The 21,999-nt window shown below is 42.1% G+C and overlaps 1 protein-coding gene across 2 annotated transcripts in view; it reads right to left on the bottom strand.

Annotated features, from left to right (window-relative positions):
• LOC147087184 (Fc receptor-like protein 5) overlaps positions 1-21,999 on the bottom strand; it is a 64,068-nt gene that overhangs the window by 37,258 nt on the left and 4,811 nt on the right. For both annotated transcript variants that reach the window (XM_085978208.1, XM_085978210.1), the window contains exon 2: positions 9,055-9,087. In XM_085978208.1, the coding sequence (XP_085834334.1) occupies positions 9,055-9,087 (33 nt within the window). The remainder of the gene's footprint in view (positions 1-9,054; positions 9,088-21,999) is intronic.

A 21,999-nucleotide genomic window follows, 5' to 3' on the forward strand; every position in this document is an offset into this window, starting at 1 on the left:
TTGGAAATGTTACATTACTCATTTTAGAACAGTCATTTTCACATTTAATAAACACAGCAAATTCAATTCACACAGCCACAATTGCTCCTTCTACCTACAGTACTGAAAACGCGATTAAAAAAAGGAATTAAACATTAAAACTTATCTCATAATTTCTTAAAATAACTTTCCTCCCTTTCCCAAACAAAAATATTGCCTTTCAGAAGCTCCACGATAAAATATATCTTCCTCCGGAGCCTCTGGAGCAACTTTACACATGCTTTTTCCATGTGTAAGTTGTAAGGACTGAACCTCACTGAATCCATGAATGAAATCGACGAATTTCACTGCGCACGCGCTGCCTGTGCAGTTGCATGCGCTGTGCCTCTGAACCCCTTCGTTCAGAGGACAGGAAACGCCAGTTTTCTCTGCATGCGCTGTGCATGCTGAAAACCGGCATTTCCGCCGGCCAGACGCGTGAGTACCCCGACCGTAGGCACGCGTTTGGAACGGAATTACTGGGCCAATACCTCCAAGTTTGCAGACATCATAAAGCTGGTTGGGCGTGTGTGCTGTGAGGAGGATGCCGAGACAGTCCAGTATGATTTGGAGAGGTCGGATTATTCGGAAGATGCATGGCAGATGCAGTATAATGTGGATAAATGCGAGATTATTCACTCTCATGGCAAAAACAGGAAGGAAGGCAGATTATTATCTGAACGGCAATAGATTGGGAGCAAGGGAAGTGCAACGCAACATGGGTGTCCTTGTTCACCGGTCGCTGAAGATAAGCATGCAGGTGCAACAGGTGGATAAGAAGGCAAATGGTATTTTGGCCTTCATAGCGAGAGGATTCGAGTACAGGAACAAGGATGTCTTTCCACAGTTGTACAGGGCCTTGGTGAGACCACACCTTGAGTATTGTGTGCAGTTTTGGTCGCCTTATCTGAGGAAGGAGGTTCTTGCCATGGAGGGCGTGCAGCGAAGCCTCACCAGACTGATACCTGGGATGGCAGGGATGACGTATGAGGAGAGATTGGGTCGATTGGGCTTATACTCGCTGGAGTTTAGAAGAATGAAAGGGGATCTCATTGAAACTTATAACATTCTAACAGGACTGGATAGACTAGATGCAGGATGGATGTTCCTGATGGCGGGGGAGTCCAGAACCAGGGGCCACAGTCTAAAGATAAGGGGTAAGCCATTTAGGACAGAGATGAGGAGGATTTTCTTCACCCAGAGAGTGGTGAACCTCTGGAGTTCTCTATTATAGAAGGCTGTTGAGGCCAATTCATTAAATATATTCAAGAAGGAGTTAGATATATTTCTTAAGGCTAAAGGGATCAAGGGATATGGGGAGAAAGCAGTGACAGGATACTGAATTTGGATGATCAGCCATGATCTCATTAAATGGCGGAGCAGGCTCGAGAGGCCGAATTGCCTACTCCTGCTCCTATCTTCTATGTTTCTATTTTTCTATTATACAACTTGAGATTTTGCTTTATTTTGCCCGCCAGTGTTTTTTCATGCCCCTCATCGCTCTCCTAATCGCATATATAAGTGCCCACCTGCACTTTCTCTATTCATCTTGGACTCCCAATGTTTTCATTCCTATGTATCTGCCAGAAGCCTGCCTTTTTTTCCTAATCCATTCTTGTATGTCCCTTGACATCCAGTGTGCGATGGGTTTGTTGGTCCCACCGTTGACCTGTACGAGAACATGATGCCGTTGTACTTTCTCTATTTCCTTTCTGAAAGACTCACACTACTCTGATGTGCATTTCCCTACAATTAGCTGGTCCCAGTCCACTTTGGTCAGATCCTGTCTTATCATATTATAATTGGCCTTCCCCCAAACTGGACACTTTATTTCCGGTCCATCTTTGTCATTTTCCATGTCTTCCTTAAATATCACCGAATTATGGTCGCTGTCACCGCAGTGAATGCTCTCCTACTGACACTACTAACACTTGCCCGGATACATTCCCTAGAATTAGCTCAAGTACCGACCCCCCTCTTTCAGAACTTTCTACATGATGGCTCAAAAAGTTATCCTGGATGCACTGTAAGTATTCTGCCCCCTCTATGCCTTTCACACTCTGACTATCTCAGGTGATATTGGTGAAGTTGAATTCCTCTACTATTATTACGCTATTGTTTCTACACTTCTCTGAGATTTGCCAACATATCAGTTCCTCTATCTCCCCCTGACTGTTTGGCGGCCTGTTGTACACTCCCAGTAAAGTGCTTGGCCCCTTTTTGTTTTTAAGTTCTACCCATATGACCTCGTTAGAGGAACCTGCTAAGATAACCTCCCTCCTTACAGCAGTAATTGACTCCTTGATTAATAATGCGACAACCCCTCCTCTTTTACACTTCCCCCTTCTCGCCTAAAAATTCTATACCTCGGAATATTGAGCTGCCAGTCCGCAAACATATCTCTGTTATTGCAACAATATCTGACTCCCATGTTTTTATCACCAACATCAATTCATCTGCCTTACTCGCAAGACCCCTTGCATTAAAAAAATGCCATCCAGCGTTGCCATACTCCCATGTGCTGTTACATATTTGCTCTGTCTTCCAGGCTGACTTGTTTTTTCTGATATATGTAGGTGTGCATCACCCGCTACAATAGCTCCACTCCTTATCCCAGCCCCCTGCCAAGTTAGTTTGAACCCCCGCCCCCCAACAGTAGTAGCAAACTTCACCACAAATATTTTGGTCCCGTTCCGGTTCAGGTGCAACTCGTCTGATTCGTACAGTCCCATCTTCCCCAGGAGCAGACCTAATGATCCAGGAAACTGAAGTCCTCCCTCCTGCACCAACTCTTCAACCACGCATTCATCTGCTCTATCGTGCTATTTGTATATTCACTAGCATGTGGCACCGGGAGTTATACAGAGATTACAACCTTTGAGGTCCTGCTTTTTAATCTGCTACCTAGCTCACTACATTGCTGTTGCAGGACCACATCCCTCTTTCTACCCATGTCGTTGGTACCAATTTGAACCACGACCTCTGAAGGTTCGCTCTCCCCCTTCAGAATGCCCTGCAGCCGTTCAGTGACATCCTTGATCCTAGCGCCAGTGAGGCTACATAGCAACCTGGAGTCACTTCTGCGGCCACAGAAACGTCTATCTGTTCCCCTTACGATAGAATCCCCTATCACTATTGCTCTCTCACTCTTTTTCCTTCCCTCCTGTGCAGCTGTGCAACTCGTAGTGCCACGGAATTGGATCTTGCTGCATTCCCCTGAGAAACCATCTCCCCGATCAGTATCCTAAACTGAAAATCTGTTGGAGAGGGAGATGGACCCAGGGGACTTCTGCACTACCATCCTAGCTCTTTCACTCTGTCTGGCGGTCACCCATTTCCTGTTTGCCTGTGCACTGTTTAACTGCGGTGTGACGACCTCGTTAAACGTGCTATGCACGAAGATCTCAGCTTCACAGATGCTCCACAGTGACTCCAGCCGCAGCTCCAGCTCCGAAGTGTGGAATTCGAGTAGCTGTAGTAATAGATACTTCCTGCACATGTGTTCACACTACACACTGAAAATGTCCCTGACTTCCCATATAGCACAGGAGGAGCACTCCACATTGCCGAGCTGCCATGCCATGTCCTACCCTTAATATACTCCCTTTTCTTCCTTTAAATTAAAGAATATTAAATACACAGGGACCTTACTTCCCTTTAAACATTACTTACTCTGAACTAGAGACTTTACTTTTACTTTAACGACTGGACTGTAGAAATAGTCACCAGGTCCTATTAACAATCAGCTCCTTCCCTGATTGTCCCGTTGCTTTTTCGCTTTCGCAGGTTGTTGTTTGACTGCTCCCGCTCTCGGACACTTTCCTTGGTGCAAAGTAAGAACCAATTCCCAACTCGCAGCATCTGTTTAAACCTCACTTAACTTTCAGTCCCATTAAATTCTCCACCACTATTTTTTTAATAATACTAATTTACTTTAATTCCTCCTTCTCACTAGATCCTTGGGTCCCTTGAATTTTCGGGAAGTTATTGCTGTCCTCTTCTGTGAAGACAGAACCAAAGGATTTGTTTAATTGCCATGCCATTTCCTTGTTCCCCATTATAAATTCTCCCGCTTCTGACTGTAAGGGACATACATTTGTTTTCATTAATCGTTTTCTTTTTATATACTTGTAGATGCTTTTACAATACGCTTTTATGGTTCTTGCAAGTTTACTCTTATACTGTATTTTTCCCCTCTTAATCAATCTCTTGATCATTTTTTGCTGAACTCTCAGCTGCTCCCAATCCTCTGGCTTGCTACTTTTACTGGCAAATTTTTGTGACTCCTCCTTGGATCTAATACTATCCGTAATATATCTTGTTAGCCGTGTTTTGGCTGCATTTCCTTTTCTGTTTTTGCGCCAGAAAGGAATGTATAACTGTTGAAATTCATGCATTCGTTCCTTAAATTTTTGTCTTTTCCTATCCACCTTCATGTCTTTTAATGAAGCTCCCTATTTTATCTTCCCTGCTTTCCAATTCTCGGCCTCTAGAAGTGAATGCCAGGGTATTCTTTGCTTTCCTAGAATCATAGCATCACAGAAATTTCTGGCACAAAATGAGGCCATTCGAGCCATCGTGTCTGAGTCTACCGATAAAGTGCCATCCAGCCTTATCCCATTTCCCAGCTCTTGGTCCATAGCCTTGTAGATTATGGAACTTAAATGCATAGCCAAGCACGTTTTAAATGTGATGAGGGATTCTCCCTCTAGCACCCTTTCAGCCAGTGAGTTCCAGAGCCCAACTACCCTCTGGGTGTAAAAAAGCTCTCCTCAACTCCATTCTAATCCTTTTACAATTTACTTTAAATCTATGCCTCCTCCTTATTGTCCTCTATGCTAGGCGATGCAGGTGCTTCCTGTCCACTCAATCTAGGCCCCTCATCATTTTAAACATCTTATTCAAGTCTCTCCTCAGACTTCTCTGTTCCATAGAAAACAACGCGAGCAAACCCACCTTAGTTATGGCCTTATTAACCTGCGTCTCAACTAGAAGTGATTTGTGTGCCTGTACCCCCAGTTTCCTCTTCTCCTCTACACCATTTAGATACTTTTTTTCCAAGGAGTAATTGCCATCCATATCACAAGTATATTGGTTATTCCAAGTATACCCTTCCACATCAGACTTTTTATATAAATACATATATAATAGTAAACCATAATTCTGGATGGAAATTGGCAGGGGCGTTCGTTGATCCATTGAAGAGTCCAAGGGGATAGTGGAGGATTCATTGACTGGGACGGATCAGTAGTTGGTGAGATTATGCCTCAGTAAAGGCGATGTGTGTGAGGATCAGTGGAGGATTCATTGACTGGGACGGATTAGTAGTTGGTGAGATTTGGCCTCAGTAAAGGTGATGTGTGTGAGGAGCAGCAACAGCGAAGGAGCGGGGACTGGTTTTGCTGCTCGCATGAAACGATTGATAAAACTCTCGATGGGCCTTTCAAAGAATGCCAGGAGAGGCACAGAGGGTCACTGTGGACGTGTTCACGAATAATTCAATTCTAGAAATGCAGGGGATTGGAAACCTAGTGGAGTAGTGAAGTGTTGGGATATTGGCCGTTAAGTAACGGCAGAATAGAGAAATACAGAAAAGAGCGAATTAATAAAAGGGATATGGGACTCATGGCAGAGTGACACTTGAACTCCTGCAGCTCATCTCTGGCTCAAGCCAAATGTCAGTATATGGGGTGCTAACAAAATGATCCACTTGTGTGATCAAAATCAGTAATCGTGACATTAAGTAGAGCATTTGTCTGGTAAATCACATGGAACTGAATGCAACCTATTGACATTGGTAGCGAATTGATAAGGAGTTAGGAGACAGAGAGCAGGGATGACGGGTATGTAATCTCATTGGCAGGATGTGATAAGTGTTGTCCCCAGGATTCTGTAATGTGGCCTCATGTTTTCACTGCATTGCTCTATGAGTTACAGGAATGAATATAGTTCATTACATCCAAATTAATGTCGAAACTACGTTAGGTGGCATTGCAAATTCAGGAGCTAGCAGCAGAATGTTGCAAGGGGACTTTGCTAGATTAAGTGAGTGTGCAAAACTCAAGTTGATTCATTTCAGTGTGGTTGGAGTGTGAGTTCACCCACTTTAGACCTAAGCAAGATATACATTCCACTTGGAATGCTGAGTGCACTTTATAAACCAACACCAGATTAAGGATGTAAGAACATATGAACAGAACTAGGTTATTGAGACCCTCTAGCCTGTTTCACAAATCAATACTATCATTGCTGATCTGTATCCTAACTCCATCTACCTGGCTTGGTTTTATAAAACGTATTACACTTTCTTAATACAAATCTACTAATCTCAGTTTTGACATTTCCTATTGATGTAGTCACAACCGTAATTTTGAGTGAGTGTTCAATGTTTTCAGCTTACTTTGTGTATAGAAGTGCTTCATCACATCACCCCTGAAGGACCTAGCTATAACTGTAAGGTTATGCACGCTTGTTCTGTACTCTCCCACCAGCTGAAATCGTTTCTCTCTTTCTAACAGATCAAATCCGTTAATGAACTTAAACAGCTGAATTCGATCACCCGTTAAGCTTCTGTACTCGAGCGAATGCAAGCCTAGACTATGGAACCTCTCCCCATAATTAACCCTTATTGACCTGTTATCATTCTGGTCAATCTCCGCTGCACCCCCTCCAAAGCCAATGGGGCAGATTTTGCGGTGTGGATGGCGGCGTACTCTGAGAGTGCTCCGTCACATTTACTGCAAGTTCGGGATTTCCACAAGTGCTTGCACAGGCACTAACTCCCGAAATTGTGATTGTTCCAGGTTCGCCTTAACACATGATCCGCACCGATGGGGAAGTACTAATGAAAGGTGCAGATTTGGGCGAATTACAAACTGCCTAGCAATTACATCCGCAAATCTTACGGTTACTGAAAATGGGCACAAGAGGCTGTGTCACATTTTAAAAGATCTGTGACTGTAAATTGTGGACGTTTTGGTGGAGGAGACTTTTTTGTTGTTTGAGTTTAATTTTACTTATTTGGGAAGTTGAAAAAGAAAGTAAAATAAAATGAAATTCTAACAAATTTCAGTGAAAAAATTATTCCAAATAATAAATGAACAAGATAACTTATATAATAATCTCTCTTTATCATGGAGAATAGATTTGTTGATTACCAGCCTAAACGAGGTCTGAATAATATATTTAATACTGAAAATTAACTTTGAATATATGGTTGGGAATCTCTTTCTGAAGTTCAACAACATTACCTGTAAGAGATAAAGGACAATTTTAGCCCTTTACTGAGGATCAAAAAAGGAAGTTTTATCCAAAGGGACTAATAGATTGTGGGTCTGTATGAAAGCATAAAACAAAGGATTGATATATGAAATAAGACCAGATAAACTATCTTTTTTTAGAAGTTTTGATATGTTTTGAAAAAATTATATCAATGGAAGAGACTGAAAGAGCCTTTTCTGGGCGTGGTTTATTTTTAACAGAATTTATGGGTGTTTCTTCCATTACGCAGAGGATGTACGCTGCACTCCTGGCCTTAGTGATGTCATACGTGGCACACAACTCTGCATCGCCAAGGAGCAACTATCCATTCTCTGCATCTCTATATCTGTATCTATGCGCCCGATGCAATTGTTGGGCCATTATATCCTTCCTGAGGCCCGCTTCCCTGATCATAATGCAGTTACTCCAGACGGGGTCTAGCCATAGCTCTGTACAGCTCCAGTTACTCCAGATGGGGTCTAGCCAGACTCTGTACAGCTCCAACTTAACTTCCACCGCCACGTATTCCAGCTCTCTTGAGGTGAAGCACATTATTCCATTAAACTTTTTAATTATCTGTACCTGTCCACTAAATTTTAGCTATCCCTGTACTTCGACCTTTAATTCACTCCATGTTTCCAATTTCCCGAGCTTTATAGCAATTAGAAAATCGAAAAATCTTGTTTGTACGTCCAAAGGGAAAGAACTCACACTTTCTCTCTTTAAATTCCATCTGCTACTGTCTTCCCGCTCACCCAATCAAACAATGTCCCTATACAACTTTTTACTCACGTGTGCATTATGTACTGTGCAACCTAACTATTTTCGCCAGCGAAATTTGATATATGGCTCTCTATTCCTTCATCCAAGTCAGTTATAAATATGGTGAAAAGCTGAGTTCCCAGTACAGATCCCCGGGGACACCATTATTCACATCCTGCCAATGTGAGTTTAGAGCCATTATCCCTACTAACTCTCTCCAACAAAATAACCATTTCATTTCCTATTCAATACGTTGCCTTCAATTGCACGCATGGCTACTCGAATGCCTTCTGGATGTCCCTATAAATAGCATTCATAGACAGTTGTTTAACTCCAATTAGGTACCTTCTCAAAATAACAATTGGTTCGATAGACGTGATTTGCACTTTACAAATCCATGCTGGATCTCTCTGGTCAGTTCATAGCTCTCCAAATGCTCAGTCACGCTGTTCCTAATAATAGATTGTAGTGCTTTCCCAAAACTGATGTTGACTGATGGGCCAAAAATTTTCAAGTTGATCTCTCCTCCCGTCGTAAATAAACAGTGCCTGTTAGTTTCCAATCGAATTGGCCAATTCATCAATCGAGAGACTTTTGGAAGTTCATGACTAACGCATCAGCAATTTCCTCACCTAGTTATATTAACCGCCCCCACCCCTCCCGCCACACGGCCATCGGGTAGAAACACTCGGGTCCTGGAATTTTTTTCTATCTTTGATGTCATTATCTTCTCCATCACCATTTTTTTACGTATATTGAACCTAGATATGTCTTCCTATATTTATTGTACTTTTCCTTGAATCGCTGACCAAAATGTTAGAAAACAAAGACATCTCTCATAGTACCTGGGCAATGAAAGCTACTGAGATGCAGACATGCATTACTGCTACAAACTTCACAACATGATGCATTACAGCAATGAATTTCAATTACATAATAACAAATTCATTTATTGAGCAGTTTGAAATTTAATTGCTCAATTTCATTATATTAGAGAAAAGCGTCGACACTAACCTTGAGAAACGATTCTCCGAGCCCCAAAAACCACTAAAAAGAGAGAACATGAATCAGTTACTCAAACACCAAAACCTTTAGCGGCTGAATATACTGACTGACTGCCGTGTATTGTTTTATGGACATTTCACAGTGTGACTGAGTTGGTGACATTCTGGCTCCTTTTACTTCAACTCCCGCTCCAGTACATGAACACATAATGTAGGCAGACACTAATTACAGAGAGTTCCAGATTTACACTACACTTTGTGTGAGAAAGTATTTCCAGTTTTCACTCCAAATTATTTGGCATCAGTTTAGATATCCTGCTCCTTGTTTTAGATTCACCCACCGTGACTGAAGAAATTCTACCGAGATGTTCATTTGCATCTAATTCCAATAATGCACGGCAATTAACAAAATGTGCCCTTGGGCCTAATGACACAAAACACGTGAAATGATAACAGATCCATTTTGTGGCTTTGTGACAACGGCACTGAAAGACAAATGAATGCAACTGCATGGAATGTGGGTGCAAACACTGAGCATCTTTACAGATCTCCACATGCGGCTACACCACGATACAGAATGGCAATGGCAGGGCCGGAGCTCCATTATTGAATGGATTCAGGCATTACCAGGGGCAATTTTGTTTGGAGACGTTGTTGATTAAGAGGTTAATGCAGCTCTGTGTCTTAGTAGTGTATTAGTCTCCGCGCACTGTGCAGATCTCTGTCTCAGTGATATGCTCAGCTCCAGCAGATTGAATGAGGAAATGGAATTAAAATACATTCCTGGATCTGAAAGCTGCCTGAATTATTCACCAGAAAGCATTAGTTGTACAGACAGTACACAGACGCTCAACTATATCAAAGAGCACCTAAAATTGTGATGCAAGACGGAAAAGAGAAAGAAGTATAATCAAATAAAGGAAAATGGTCAGTACTGCAGACAACAGTAGCAGCAGTTAGGTGTGAAAACGGAAGCCTGCGGTTTCAAGCCGAAGGAGCTTTAATTCATAAAAAGCGGCACTTAGCTGCTCACAGAAAGAACAAAGTCTCAGAACCAAAGAAAATACTAAAATATATTTACTACAATATACAGTGACTGTGTTAAAATCATTCTCATCCAGTTTCTCTCTCGAAATCTTTAATGCCCCCGGCATTATCTGTTCATGTTTGAGTGCAGACACTGAGTGGGTTGCTTGACGCGAGTTCAGCAGTGGTGAGCCCGGCAGAACTTTAACCTCCTACCGCACATGCTCGCTCTGCAGCAGGCAACAGATATCAAAGAGCTACATCACGACATTTGGCCGAGGCTTCCTTCAGTGGCCTCGGAGCATTAAGCTGAATGGTAGCGCCAGTACCTCCGCTTGTTGGAGATCAGGGAACACAGCAAGGAGCGGATGTTAATCATTCGGTCTTACTATGATTTATTTCTTAGCTCTGCACTGCAGGCACTTACTGAGCTATCAGGAGACCAATATGCTCCACTATTCTCCTGACAATATACACAATTCTCCAAATCCATTCCAGTAACAAATTAAAAAGTGCCGTATAAAACCGAGAGATGATCATTTACTTCAACTTTTCCAAAAAGGAGATTAGGAGACCCATCAACACCCAGAGAGTGGACACAATGTGGAAAATGGGACCACATGGTGTAGTTCCGGTGAATAGCATAGATGCATTTAAGATGAAACTAGTTGCTAAAATGAGGGAAAAAGGAATAGGAGGATATGTTGATAGTGTCATCTGAATTCGATTGCGAGGTGGCTGGTGTTGTGTAGACCTGTTGGGGCCGAATGGCCTTGTCTCTGTGCTTTTATTTCCATGTAAATCTATTTAATTTCAGGCTGAAATTAACAATGACAGCAAATGCTGTAAACGGAAGCCTGTGGTTTCTGCTCTGAAGCATTTCTCCATTGGCAGGTAGTATGTTAACCCCTGACAGTAAGTACAATACATCAGAATCAAGAATGTATATATACACTTCGAAAAAGTATTTTGTGGCAATCTTTCTTATACACTTTCAACCGTATAATTCATTAATTGGTGTCCATAATTGTGAAAGGACATACTTGCTCTCGAGTCAGTACAAAGAAGGTTCACTCGGTTAATCCCGGGGATGTGGGGATGTACATATGAGGAGAGGTTCAGTAGATTGGGACTCTACTCATTGGAGTTCAGAAGAATGAGAGGCGATCTTATTGAAGCATATAAGATTGTGAAGGGGTTGGATCGGGTGGATGCAGGGAAGATGTTCCCGATGATGGGTGAAACTAGAACTAGGGGGCATAGTCTTAGAATAAGGGGCTGCTCTTTCAAAACTGAGATGAGGAGGAACTACTTCACTCAGAGGGTGGTAGGTCCATGGAATATGCTGCCCCAAAAAGCTGTAGAAGCTACATCATTACATAAATTTAAAACAGAAATAGACAGTTTCCTAGAAGTAAAGGGAATTAAGGGTTACGGGGAGCGGGCAGGAATTTGGACATGAGTCTAGGTTCGGATCGGTCATGGCCCTGTGGGTAGCGGAGCGGGCCCAGGGGCCGTGTAGCCTGATCCTGCTCCTATTTCGTGTGTCAAATTTTGTTAGATTCAGGAGATGGTTCTGTGATAGTGGATTGGCGGTTAGGATCAGATCAGCCATGATCTTATTGAATGGCGGAGCAGGCTGGAGGGGCCGATTGGCCTACTCCTGCTCCTATTTCTTATGTACTTATGTTCTTATGTTCTTAATTATTGGATAATAATTAAGGAGTCAATTACTGCTGTAAGGAGGGATGATATATTAGCGGGTTCCTCCAATGAGGCCATATGGGTGGAACTTAAAAACAAAAAGGGGGCAAGCACTTTGCTGGGAGTGTACTATAGGCCCCCAAACAGTCAGGGGGAGTTAGAGGAATAGATATGTAGGCAAATCTCAGAAAAGTGCGAAAATAATAGGGTAATAAAAGTGGGGGATTTCAACTTCCCCAATATAAATTGGGACAGTCAGAGTGTGAAAGGCTTAGAGGGTGCAGAATTCTTAAAGTGCAACCAGGAGAGCTTTTTGAGCCAACATGTAGAAAGTCCTACAAGAGAGGGGGCGGTACTGGACCTAATTCTGGGGAATGTAGCCGGGCAAGTGGTGGAAGTGTCAATAGGGGAGCATTTTGGCGACAGTGACCATAATTCAGTGAGATTTAAGGTGGTCATGGAAAAAGACAAAGACGGCCCGGAAATAAGGGTTCTAAATTGGGGGAAGGCCGAGTTTAATATGATAAGGCAGGATCTGGCCAAAGTGGACTGGGAGCAGCTACTTATAGGAAAATCCACATCAAAACAATGGGAGACTTTCAGAAGGGAAGTTGAGAGAGTACAACGTCAACATGTTCCTGTAAAGGTCAAGGGTGGGACCAACAAGCAAAGGGAACCTTGGATGACAAGGGATATACAAAAATGCATTAGAAATAAAAGGGGGGCTTTTGGCAGTTACAAAAGACTAAAGACGGAGGAAGCCCTAGAGGAGTATAAAAAGTGCAGGGGCATACTTATAAAAGAAATTAGGAGGGCGAGGAGGGGCCATGAAATAACACTGGCGAGCAAAATAAAGGAACATCCTAAGATGTTTTATAAGTATATTAAGGGCAAGAGGATAACCAGGGAAAGGGTAGGGACCATTAGGGACCAAAGTGGCAATCTGTGTGTAGAGCCAGAGGATGTAGGCGGGGGTTTTAAATGAATTTTTTGCATCTGTGTTCACTATGGAGAAAGACGATGCAGACATAGAAATCGGGCAAGGGGACTGTGACATATTTGAACATATTAGCATCGAGAGGGAGCAGAGGCTAGCGGTTTAAGCAGGCCAAAACGTGGATAAATCCCCAGGCCCGGACGAGATGCATCCCAGGCTGCTGTGGGAGGCAAGGGAGGAGATTGCAGGGGCTCTGACACTAATTTTCAGAACCTCTCTGGCCACAGGGGATGTACCAGAGGACTGGAGAACAGCTAACGTTGTACCATTATTCAAGAAGGGTAGCAGGGATAAACCAGGGAATTACAGGCCAGTGAGTCTAACATCTGTGGTGGGGAAATTATTGTAAAAAATTCTGAGGGACAAAATTAATCTCCACTTGGAGAGGCAAGGATTAATCGGGGATAGTCAGCATGGCTTTGTCAAGGGTAAATCATGTCTGACAAATCTGATCGAATTTTTCGAGGGGGTGACTAGTGGGGTGGATGAGGGAAATGCTGTGGATGTGGTTTACATGGACTTCAGTAAAGCTTTTGACAAAGTCCCGCATAGGAGACTGGTTAAGAAGGTAAGAGCCCATGGGATCCAGGGTGCCTTGGCGCGTTGGATCCTAAACTGGCTGAGTGGCAGGAGGCAGAGGGTGATGGTTGATGGTTGCTTTTGTGATTGGAAGCCTGTGTCCAGTGGGGTACCTCAGGGATCGGTACTGGGTCCCTTGTTGTTCGTGATCTACATAAATGATTTGGATGAGAATGTAAAAGGTATGATCAGTAAGTTCGCAGATGACACGAAAATTGGTGGGGTGGTAAATTGCGAGGAGGAAAGCCTCCGGCTACAGGACGATATAAACGGGTTGGTCAGATGGGCGGAAAAGTGGCAAATGGAATTTAACCCTGAAAAGTGCGAGGTGATGCATTTTGGACGGACAAATAAGGCAAGGGAATACACAATGAGTGGTAGGACCCTAGGAAGTACAGAGGGTCAGAGGGACCTTGGTGTACATGTACATAGATCCCTGAAGGCAGCGGAGCAGTTAGATAAGGTGGTTAAAAAGGCATATGGGATACTTGCCTTTATTAGCCCAGGCATAGAATATAAGAGCAGGGAGGTTATGATGGAGCTGTACAAAACGCTGGTGAGGCCACAGCTGGAGTACTGTGTGCAGTTCTGGTCGCCTCACTATAGGATGGATGTGATTGCTTTGGAGAGGGTGCAGAGAAGATTCACCAGGATGTTACCTGGGATGGAGCGCCTCAGCTGTGAAGAGAGGCTGGACAGGCTGGGGTTGTTTTCCTTGGAGCAGAGAAGGCTGAGGGGGGACCTGATTGAGGTGTACAAAATGATGAGGGGCATAGATAGGGTAGATAAATAGGAACTTTTCCCCTTAGTGGGGGGGTCAATAACAACGGGGCATAGATTCAGGGTAAGGGGCAGGAGATTTAGAGGGGATTTGAGGAGGAACTTTTACACCCAGAGGGTGGTTGGAATATGGAACTCAATGCCTGAAAGGGTGGTAGAGGCAGGAACCCTCACAACATTCAAGAAGCATTTGGATGAGCACTTGAAATGCCATTGCATACAAGGCTATGGACCAAATGCTGGAAAATGGGATTAGACTGGACAGGGATGGATGGGCGGCGCAGACACGATGGGCCGAAGGGCCTCTTTCTGTGCTGCAAAACTCTATGACTCTATGACTCTATAACCACCACCATGTGTGATGGAGTAGCAGACTGAAACGCCATACTGTCATTTATTTATGCAATTCAATTCAAGTCAATTTAATAAAATAAAAAAGCTGTTTCATATTCCACTAGCATCTTGTAACCTGTATAAAAGCAGATGTGTTGTGGGACATCACAGAAACAGAATGGGATAAATCGGAGGATACTATCAGGCACAATGCAGTTTTGCGATAATTCGATACTTCAGCTTGTTTAAGGCCTGAAAGGAAGTTAGATGGTCAGCTGTTCACTAACATAAGTTCAAGGCCAAGGTGGTGGGTTTCACAGGCACATTAAACAGGAGAAGTGCATGTGTGGGGATAGGAGAGACATTAAGGAAAGATGCAGAATCAGAGCTCAGAGAGGGCGGACCCTCAGGTGTTTGAACGTCGTGACCAGGGGAACTGTGTGATGTAGCATCTGAACTGATGGACTTGATCTTAGAGACTTCATCTTTGTAGAGAGATTAGAGAAGCTGGGATTGTTCTCCTTAGAGCACAGAGGTTTAAGCGGAAATTCACCAGAATGACTTGGATTTGTGTCATTAGAGCAGTGAATGTTAAGTGGAAATTTAACATAAAAGTACCGGGAATGAAGGACTTCAGTTATGAGGAGAGACTTGAGATATACGTTGATCTCCTTAGAGCAGAGAAGGCTAGGTGGAGATTTAGTTGTATGATTCCTGGGGAAAGGGACTTCAGTTATGAGGAGAGATGAGAGAAGCTGAAGTTGTTCTGGTGCAGTCTGCGAGGAACTAAGAAGTGGATTTAAATACAGTTAATAATAGTTTTTGAAAATATTTCAGGCTAAAGCTAACACTGAAAGAAAATGTTGAAAACAGAAACCTATTGTGTCAGCTCAGAAGCACTTTACCTCGGACAATGAGGAATTTAATTTAAGGAGGAAAATACATTTTGACAATATTTCTTTTATGTTTCTGGCCATATAATTAATTAATTCTGTGTTTACCACCACAGATAGAATCAGCAAATCACAGAACTTTCCAGCAGCGCTGGAACCACAGCACCATCGTGTCTGTGCTGACTCTTTGCCAGACCAATCACATTAGTCCCACTCATATGTTTTTTCTTCAAAGTCCTGCAAGTTTTTCACTTTGGATCATTTAGCCCATTCCATTTTGACAGTTACAATTAGAGTTCCATAGAGGGAGTGCAACGATGGTTCAACAGATTGATTCCTGGGATGGGGGGATTGTCCTATGAGGAGAGACTGAGTAGTCTAGGCCTATTTTCTCTAGAATTTAGAAGAATGAGAGGTGATCTCATGGAAATATATAAAATTCTTAAAGGGCTTGACAGGGTAGATGCAGGAAGGATGTTTCCCCTGGCTGGGCCGTCTAGACCCAGGGGCCACAGTCTCAGAATAATGGGTCGGCCATTTAAGACAGAGATGAGGAGACATTTCTTCACTCAAAGGGTGGTGAATCTTTGGATTTCTGTATGCCAGTGGGCTGTGGCGGCTCAGTCGTTAATTATATCCAAGCAGAATATCGATTAATCTTTGGATATTAATTGAATCATGGTGTTTAGGGATAGTGCTGGAATGTTAGATGTCCTACTCCTGCTCCTATTTCGTATGTTTTTATGTTCTTAATATACATTTAGAGATAATATTCCACTTTACATCTCGTAAACTGTAAATTTAGTGGTATTATATACAAACACAATGGATGAAATAGAATGATACAATCCGCCTAATAACCCTGTATTGTGCGGCAAATGTAACTGTGCATTGAAATCAATGTAGTTTGTTTCTGAGTCCAATTAATTTAAAGAAATTAGCCGACTTTGAAACAATAAGAATAAAACTCAATTTTGACGTGAATGAAATCCATGTGTTTTATATTCACCATTTCATTCAACTGAAAATCAAGTCAGCTTGGAGCTTGGTTGGAAATGCAGTAAACTTTAAATTGTAGTAAACAGTGAGGGGGATAGCAGCAGACTTCGGAATAGAGACAGTCTTGTGAAGTGGGCAGGTACATTTAATGTAGTGAAATCTGAAGTGATGGAATTTAGGTAGACGAATGAGGAGAGACAATGTATAGGAAATTAAAATATATTACAGGGCGTTCCGAATCAGAGCGCACATTCACAAATCTTTAAAGGTGGCAGGACCTATTGATCAATATGTTAAAACAACCTTTAAGATCTATTGCTTTAATAGTAGAGACATAAATACAAAAGGAAGGAGGTTTGCTAAACCTTTGTAAATCACAGGTTAGGCCTCAGCTGGAGCATGGTGTCCAATTCTGGCCACCACACATTAGGAAGGATCTCATGACCTTATAAATGATGCAGAGGAAATTTAGCAGAATGGTAGAAAGATTGACAGAAGTTAGTTATGTGGAGAGACTGGTGAAGCTGGGGTTGTTCTCCTCGGTACAAAGCAAGCATGTACCCATAAGGAGGAAATATGGGGCTTCCAAAGCTACAGCGCTTGGATGAGAAAGACAATGGAGGTTAAATTAAATTATGACAAATGTCAATTGCAGAATACAGCAGAACACCAGGTAGAATAGGGAGAGTGCAGGCGGAAATTGAAAAATTACATAAGAAGGGAAAGGGGAGCAAATGGAAACAAATTAGCGGGTAAAATGTATCATTTATAAGCATTAAAGTAATGTTGGGGCCGATTAATGTCAAAAGAGGAAAGATTCTTGTGGAGGCAGAGAGCATGACTGGGGTACTGAATGAATAGTTTGCAGCTGTCTTCACTTAGGAAGATGATGAAGTTAATGTTGCAGTAGATGTACTGGATAGGATAAAATAGATAGCAAGGATGTAGAAAATAAGTTGCCGATATTTACGTTAACAATTCGCACGATCCATATGGAATGTATGCTACATTGCTGAGGGAAGTAGTGGAGGAGATAGCTGAAGGTCTGACCACGATTTTGCAAAGCTCCTTGGAAATCAGAGTGGTGCCCAAGGACTGAATCATTGCAAATATCATGTGACTGTTCAAAAAAGTGGAGAGAGATATACCGGTTAATGCCAGGCTAATCAGTCTACTTTCAGTGGTGGGAAAACTACTGGAGACCATTGTTAAGGACAATATTAAGTCTGACTTACAGAAGCATGGTGTAAAAAGGAACAGTCAACTTGGAGCTGTTCAAGAAATATCATGTTTGACTAACTTGACTGAGTTTTTTGAAGAAATAACAAACAGGCCATGCAGCCGATTTTGTATATCTGGAATTTCAATTAATATCACATAACAGATGCGAAATGTAGAAGCACATGACAGTATAGGCAGGATGGTAAATTGAGTACGTAATTGGCTAAGGGATAAGAGGCAGAGAGTAGTGTATTTGCCTTAAAGAAACAAAACACCATTAAGGGATGCACAGATACAAAAATGGTCAATTTTAATGGAGTGAAACCATCATTTAAAGACAAAGCAAGCACCTGGGTGGAGTCTGTGTACAAATAATGAGCATCTTTACAGATTTCCACATGCGACCATACCACAAAACACAAGGCTATCGTGGAATCTCCATTATGGATTAGATGGAGGCAGTAACGGTAGGAATTCAGATTGGGAAAAAATTGAGTTGAAGAGATAAAGTCTAAATTCTGAGCACCAAAGGCAGCTGCAGCATTGTATTGCTTGAAGGACATTCGTCTCAGCCCACTGTTCAGATCTGTTTCTCAGTGATATGCTCAGTTCCAGCAGTCTGAATGAGGAAATGGAATTGAAATAAATTCTTATATCTGAAAGCTGCCTGAATTATTCACCAGAAAGATTTAGATATACAAGCAGTATACACACGCTCAATGATAGCAAAACGTGCCTGAAGTTGAGAGGCAAGATGCTAAAGAGAATGAAAAATAAGCAAACAAAGGGAAATGCTAAATACTGCAGAGAACAGCAGCAGCAGTTAGTTGTGAAATCGGAAGTCAGCGGTTTCAACTCGAAGGAACTTCAGTTCAAAGAAAGAGGAACAAAGCTGCTCGCAGAAAGAACAGTGTCTCAAAACAAGCGAGACAACTACAATATATTTAGTATAATATACAGTGACTGTATTAAAAATTCAGTTTCTCTCGCGAAGTGTCCAATACCCCCGGCATTATCTGTTCATGTTTGAGTGCAGACACTGAGTGGGTTGCTTGACCTGAGGTCAGCAGTGGTGAGCCCGGCAGAACTTTACCCTCCTACCGCGCATGCTCGCTCTGCAGCAGGCAACAGATATCAAAGTGCTGCATCACGACTTTTGGCAGAGGCTTCCTTCACTGTCCTCAGAGCACTGAGCTGAATGGTAGCGCCAGTATCCGCTTGTTGGAGATCAGGGAACTCAGCAAGGAGCCGATGTTGACCATTCGGTCTTACTTTTATGTACTTCTTAGGTCTGCACTGCAGGCACTAACTGAGCTATCGGGGGATCAGTATGCTCCACTATTCTCCTGACAATAAACATTATTCTCCAAATTAAGTCGAGTAACAATTTAAACCGTGCTTTTTCAAACCGAGAGATGATGACTTAGTTCAATTTATCCAATAAGGCCTTTAGGAGACAATTGTTCACGCAGTGATTGGACACAATAAGGAAAATGGGATCACATGGTGCAGTTGCGGTGAATAACATAGATGCATTTAATTTGAAACTATTTGGTAACATGAGGGAGTTAAGAATAGGAGAATATGCTGATAGTGTCATCTGAATAGATTGGGAGGTGTCTGATGTGGAGTATAATCAATGGCATAGACCTTTTGGTGCCGAATGGCCTTGTCTCTGTGCTGTTATTGCAATGTATTCTATTTAATTCTCAGGCTGAATTTCACAGTAACAGTAAATGCTGTAAACAGAAGCCTATGGTTTCAGCTCTGAATCGCTTCACCTCGGACAGAGAGTAATTTAACCCCTGACAGTAAGAACAGTGGTTCAGAACCGAGAATGTGTTTAAACACATTTAAAGAAGTACATTGTGGCAATCTTTCTTATACAATTTCAACTGAAAAATTAATTAATTCTTGTATAATCCACCACCGTGTGCGTTGCTTTAGCCGACTGGAAATCCATACTGTCGTTTATTAGTACAAATTGATTCAATTATTAAAATAAAAATAGTTATTTCATATTCCACCAGCAACTTCCAAACTTGAAAAGGGGATGTGCTTAGGGACATCACACAAACAGAATGGGATAAATCGGAGGATACTATCAGACAGAATGCTGTTTTGCAAGTGAATTACAGTAACTGAAGTGACAATAATTCAATACATCAGCTTGTTTAAGGTCTGAAAATAAGTCAGATGGTCAGCTGTTCACTAAAAATAAGTTCAAGGCCAAGGTGATGGGTTTCACAGGCAAACTAAACAGGGGAAGAGCATGCGTGGGGATAGGAGAGAGATTCGGGAAAGACTCAGAGTCAGTGCTCAGAGAGGGCGAAGCCTCAGAACTGTTTGAGCGTTGTTATCAGGGGAACTGTGTGATGTAGCAGCTGAACTGATGGTCTTGATCTTACAGACTTCAGTTATGTAGTCAGAGGAGAGCAGCTGGGATTGTCCACGTTGGAGCGCAGAGGTGTAATTGGAGATTCACCAGAATGGCACCAGGCCTGAGCAACTTCAGTTATGCGGAGAGATTAGAGACACTTGGATTTGTCTCCTTAGAGCAGAGAATGTTAAGGGGAGATTTATCATAAACATACCGGGAAAGAAGTACTTCAGTTATTAAGAGAGACTAGAGAAGATTAATTTTTTCTCCTTTGAGCAGAGAAGGCTAGGTGCAGATTTGTCAGTATGGTACCAGGGAAATGCACTTAATTTATGAGGAGGGATGAGAGAAGCTGGGGTTGTTCAGGTGCAATCTGTGTGGAACTAAAAAGTGGATTTAATTACCGATAAAAATAGATGATGAAAATATTTCAGCCTGAGGTTAACAGTGAAAGAAAATGCTGACAACAGAACCCCTGGTTACAGCTCAGAAGCGCGTCACCTCGTACAATGAGGAATTCAACCCTGACAGCAAGGGAACGGCATCAGACCCAAGAATGAGGATAAACATATTGAATGAAAATGCACTGTGACAATCTCTCTGATATAGTTTAACCGTATAATTAGTTAATACCTTGCTTACCACCACAGATAGAATCAGCGAATCACAGAGCCTGACAGCGGAGCAAGAGGACATTCGGCCCCTCGTGCCTGTCCTGGCTCTTTCTCAGACCCAAAACATTAGACCCCCTCATATGTTTTTCCTCATAGGCCTGCAAGATTTTCCATTTGACACATTTACACTATTCTGCTTTGACATTTACAATTAGAAGTGCACTAACAGAATGATTCTCAGACATTCAATTATTAATGAAATTGAATTCAAGACACTTATTGCAATTATATAGGGCCCCAGTGAGACCAAACCTTCAAATTGTGTACAGTTTTGATCTCCTTACCTAAGGCAGGATATACTTTCCATAGAGGGACTGCAACGTTGTATCAACAGACTGATTCCTGGGATGGGTGGATTGACCTATGAGGAGAGATTGAGCAGACTAGGCCTATATTCTCTAGAGTTTAGAAGAATGAGAGCTAATCTCATTGAAATATATACCATTCTTACAGGGCTAGACAGGGTAAATGCAGGAAGGATGTTTCCCCTGGCTGAGGCGTCCAGAACCAGGGTTCACAGTCTATAAATACATACTCAGCCATTTAGGACTGAGATGAGGAGTAATTTCTTCAATCAGAAGGTGGTGAATTTTTGGAAATCTTTACCCCAGAGGGCTTTGGAGGCTCAGTCGTTAATATATTCAAGTCCATGATCGATCATTTTTTGGTTATTAAGCGAATCAATGGGTATGGGGATAATGCGTGAAGGTGCAGTGGGGTTCAAAGATCAGCCAAGATCTTGTTCAATGACGGATCAGGCGAGAACGGCAGGATGCCCTATTTCTGCTCCTATTCTTATGTTCTTATGTTCGTAAAATATATGAAGAGAAAATGTTCCACTTTACCTCTCGTAAACTATAAATTAGGGGAATTATATAGAAACACAATGGAAGAAATAGAACTGTACAAACGACTACTACACAACTATTGTGCTGCAAATACAACTGAACATTGCAATCAATGTAGTTTGTTTCTGAGTCCAAATAATTTAAAGTAATTAAACGACATTGAAATAAAAAACTTTAAATTGCATTTGGAAGTGCATGAAAGCCAAGTGCTTTATATTCTCCATTTCTTTCATCTGAAAAGCAAGTCAGCTTGCAGCTTGGTTGGAAAAGTAGTAAACTTGAAATATGTAGTAAGCAATGCACTGTATAGTAGCAGACTTCCGGAGGACAGAGAGAAACTGGTGAAATGGGCAGGTACATTGCAGCTGACATTTAATACAGAGAAATATAAAGTTTTGGAATTTGGGCAGACGAAAGAGGAGAGGCAGTGTATAGGAAATTATAAAATATTACAGGGCGTTCAGAAACAGAGCGCACATAGAAAAGTATTTAAATGTGGCAGGACTCGTTGATCAATGTGT

Source organism: Somniosus microcephalus, unplaced genomic scaffold, assembly GCF_052327205.1.
Source record: "Somniosus microcephalus isolate GS21.2 unplaced genomic scaffold, FLI_Smic_1.0 unresolved_chr6, whole genome shotgun sequence".
NCBI lineage: Eukaryota > Metazoa > Chordata > Chondrichthyes > Squaliformes > Somniosidae > Somniosus > Somniosus microcephalus.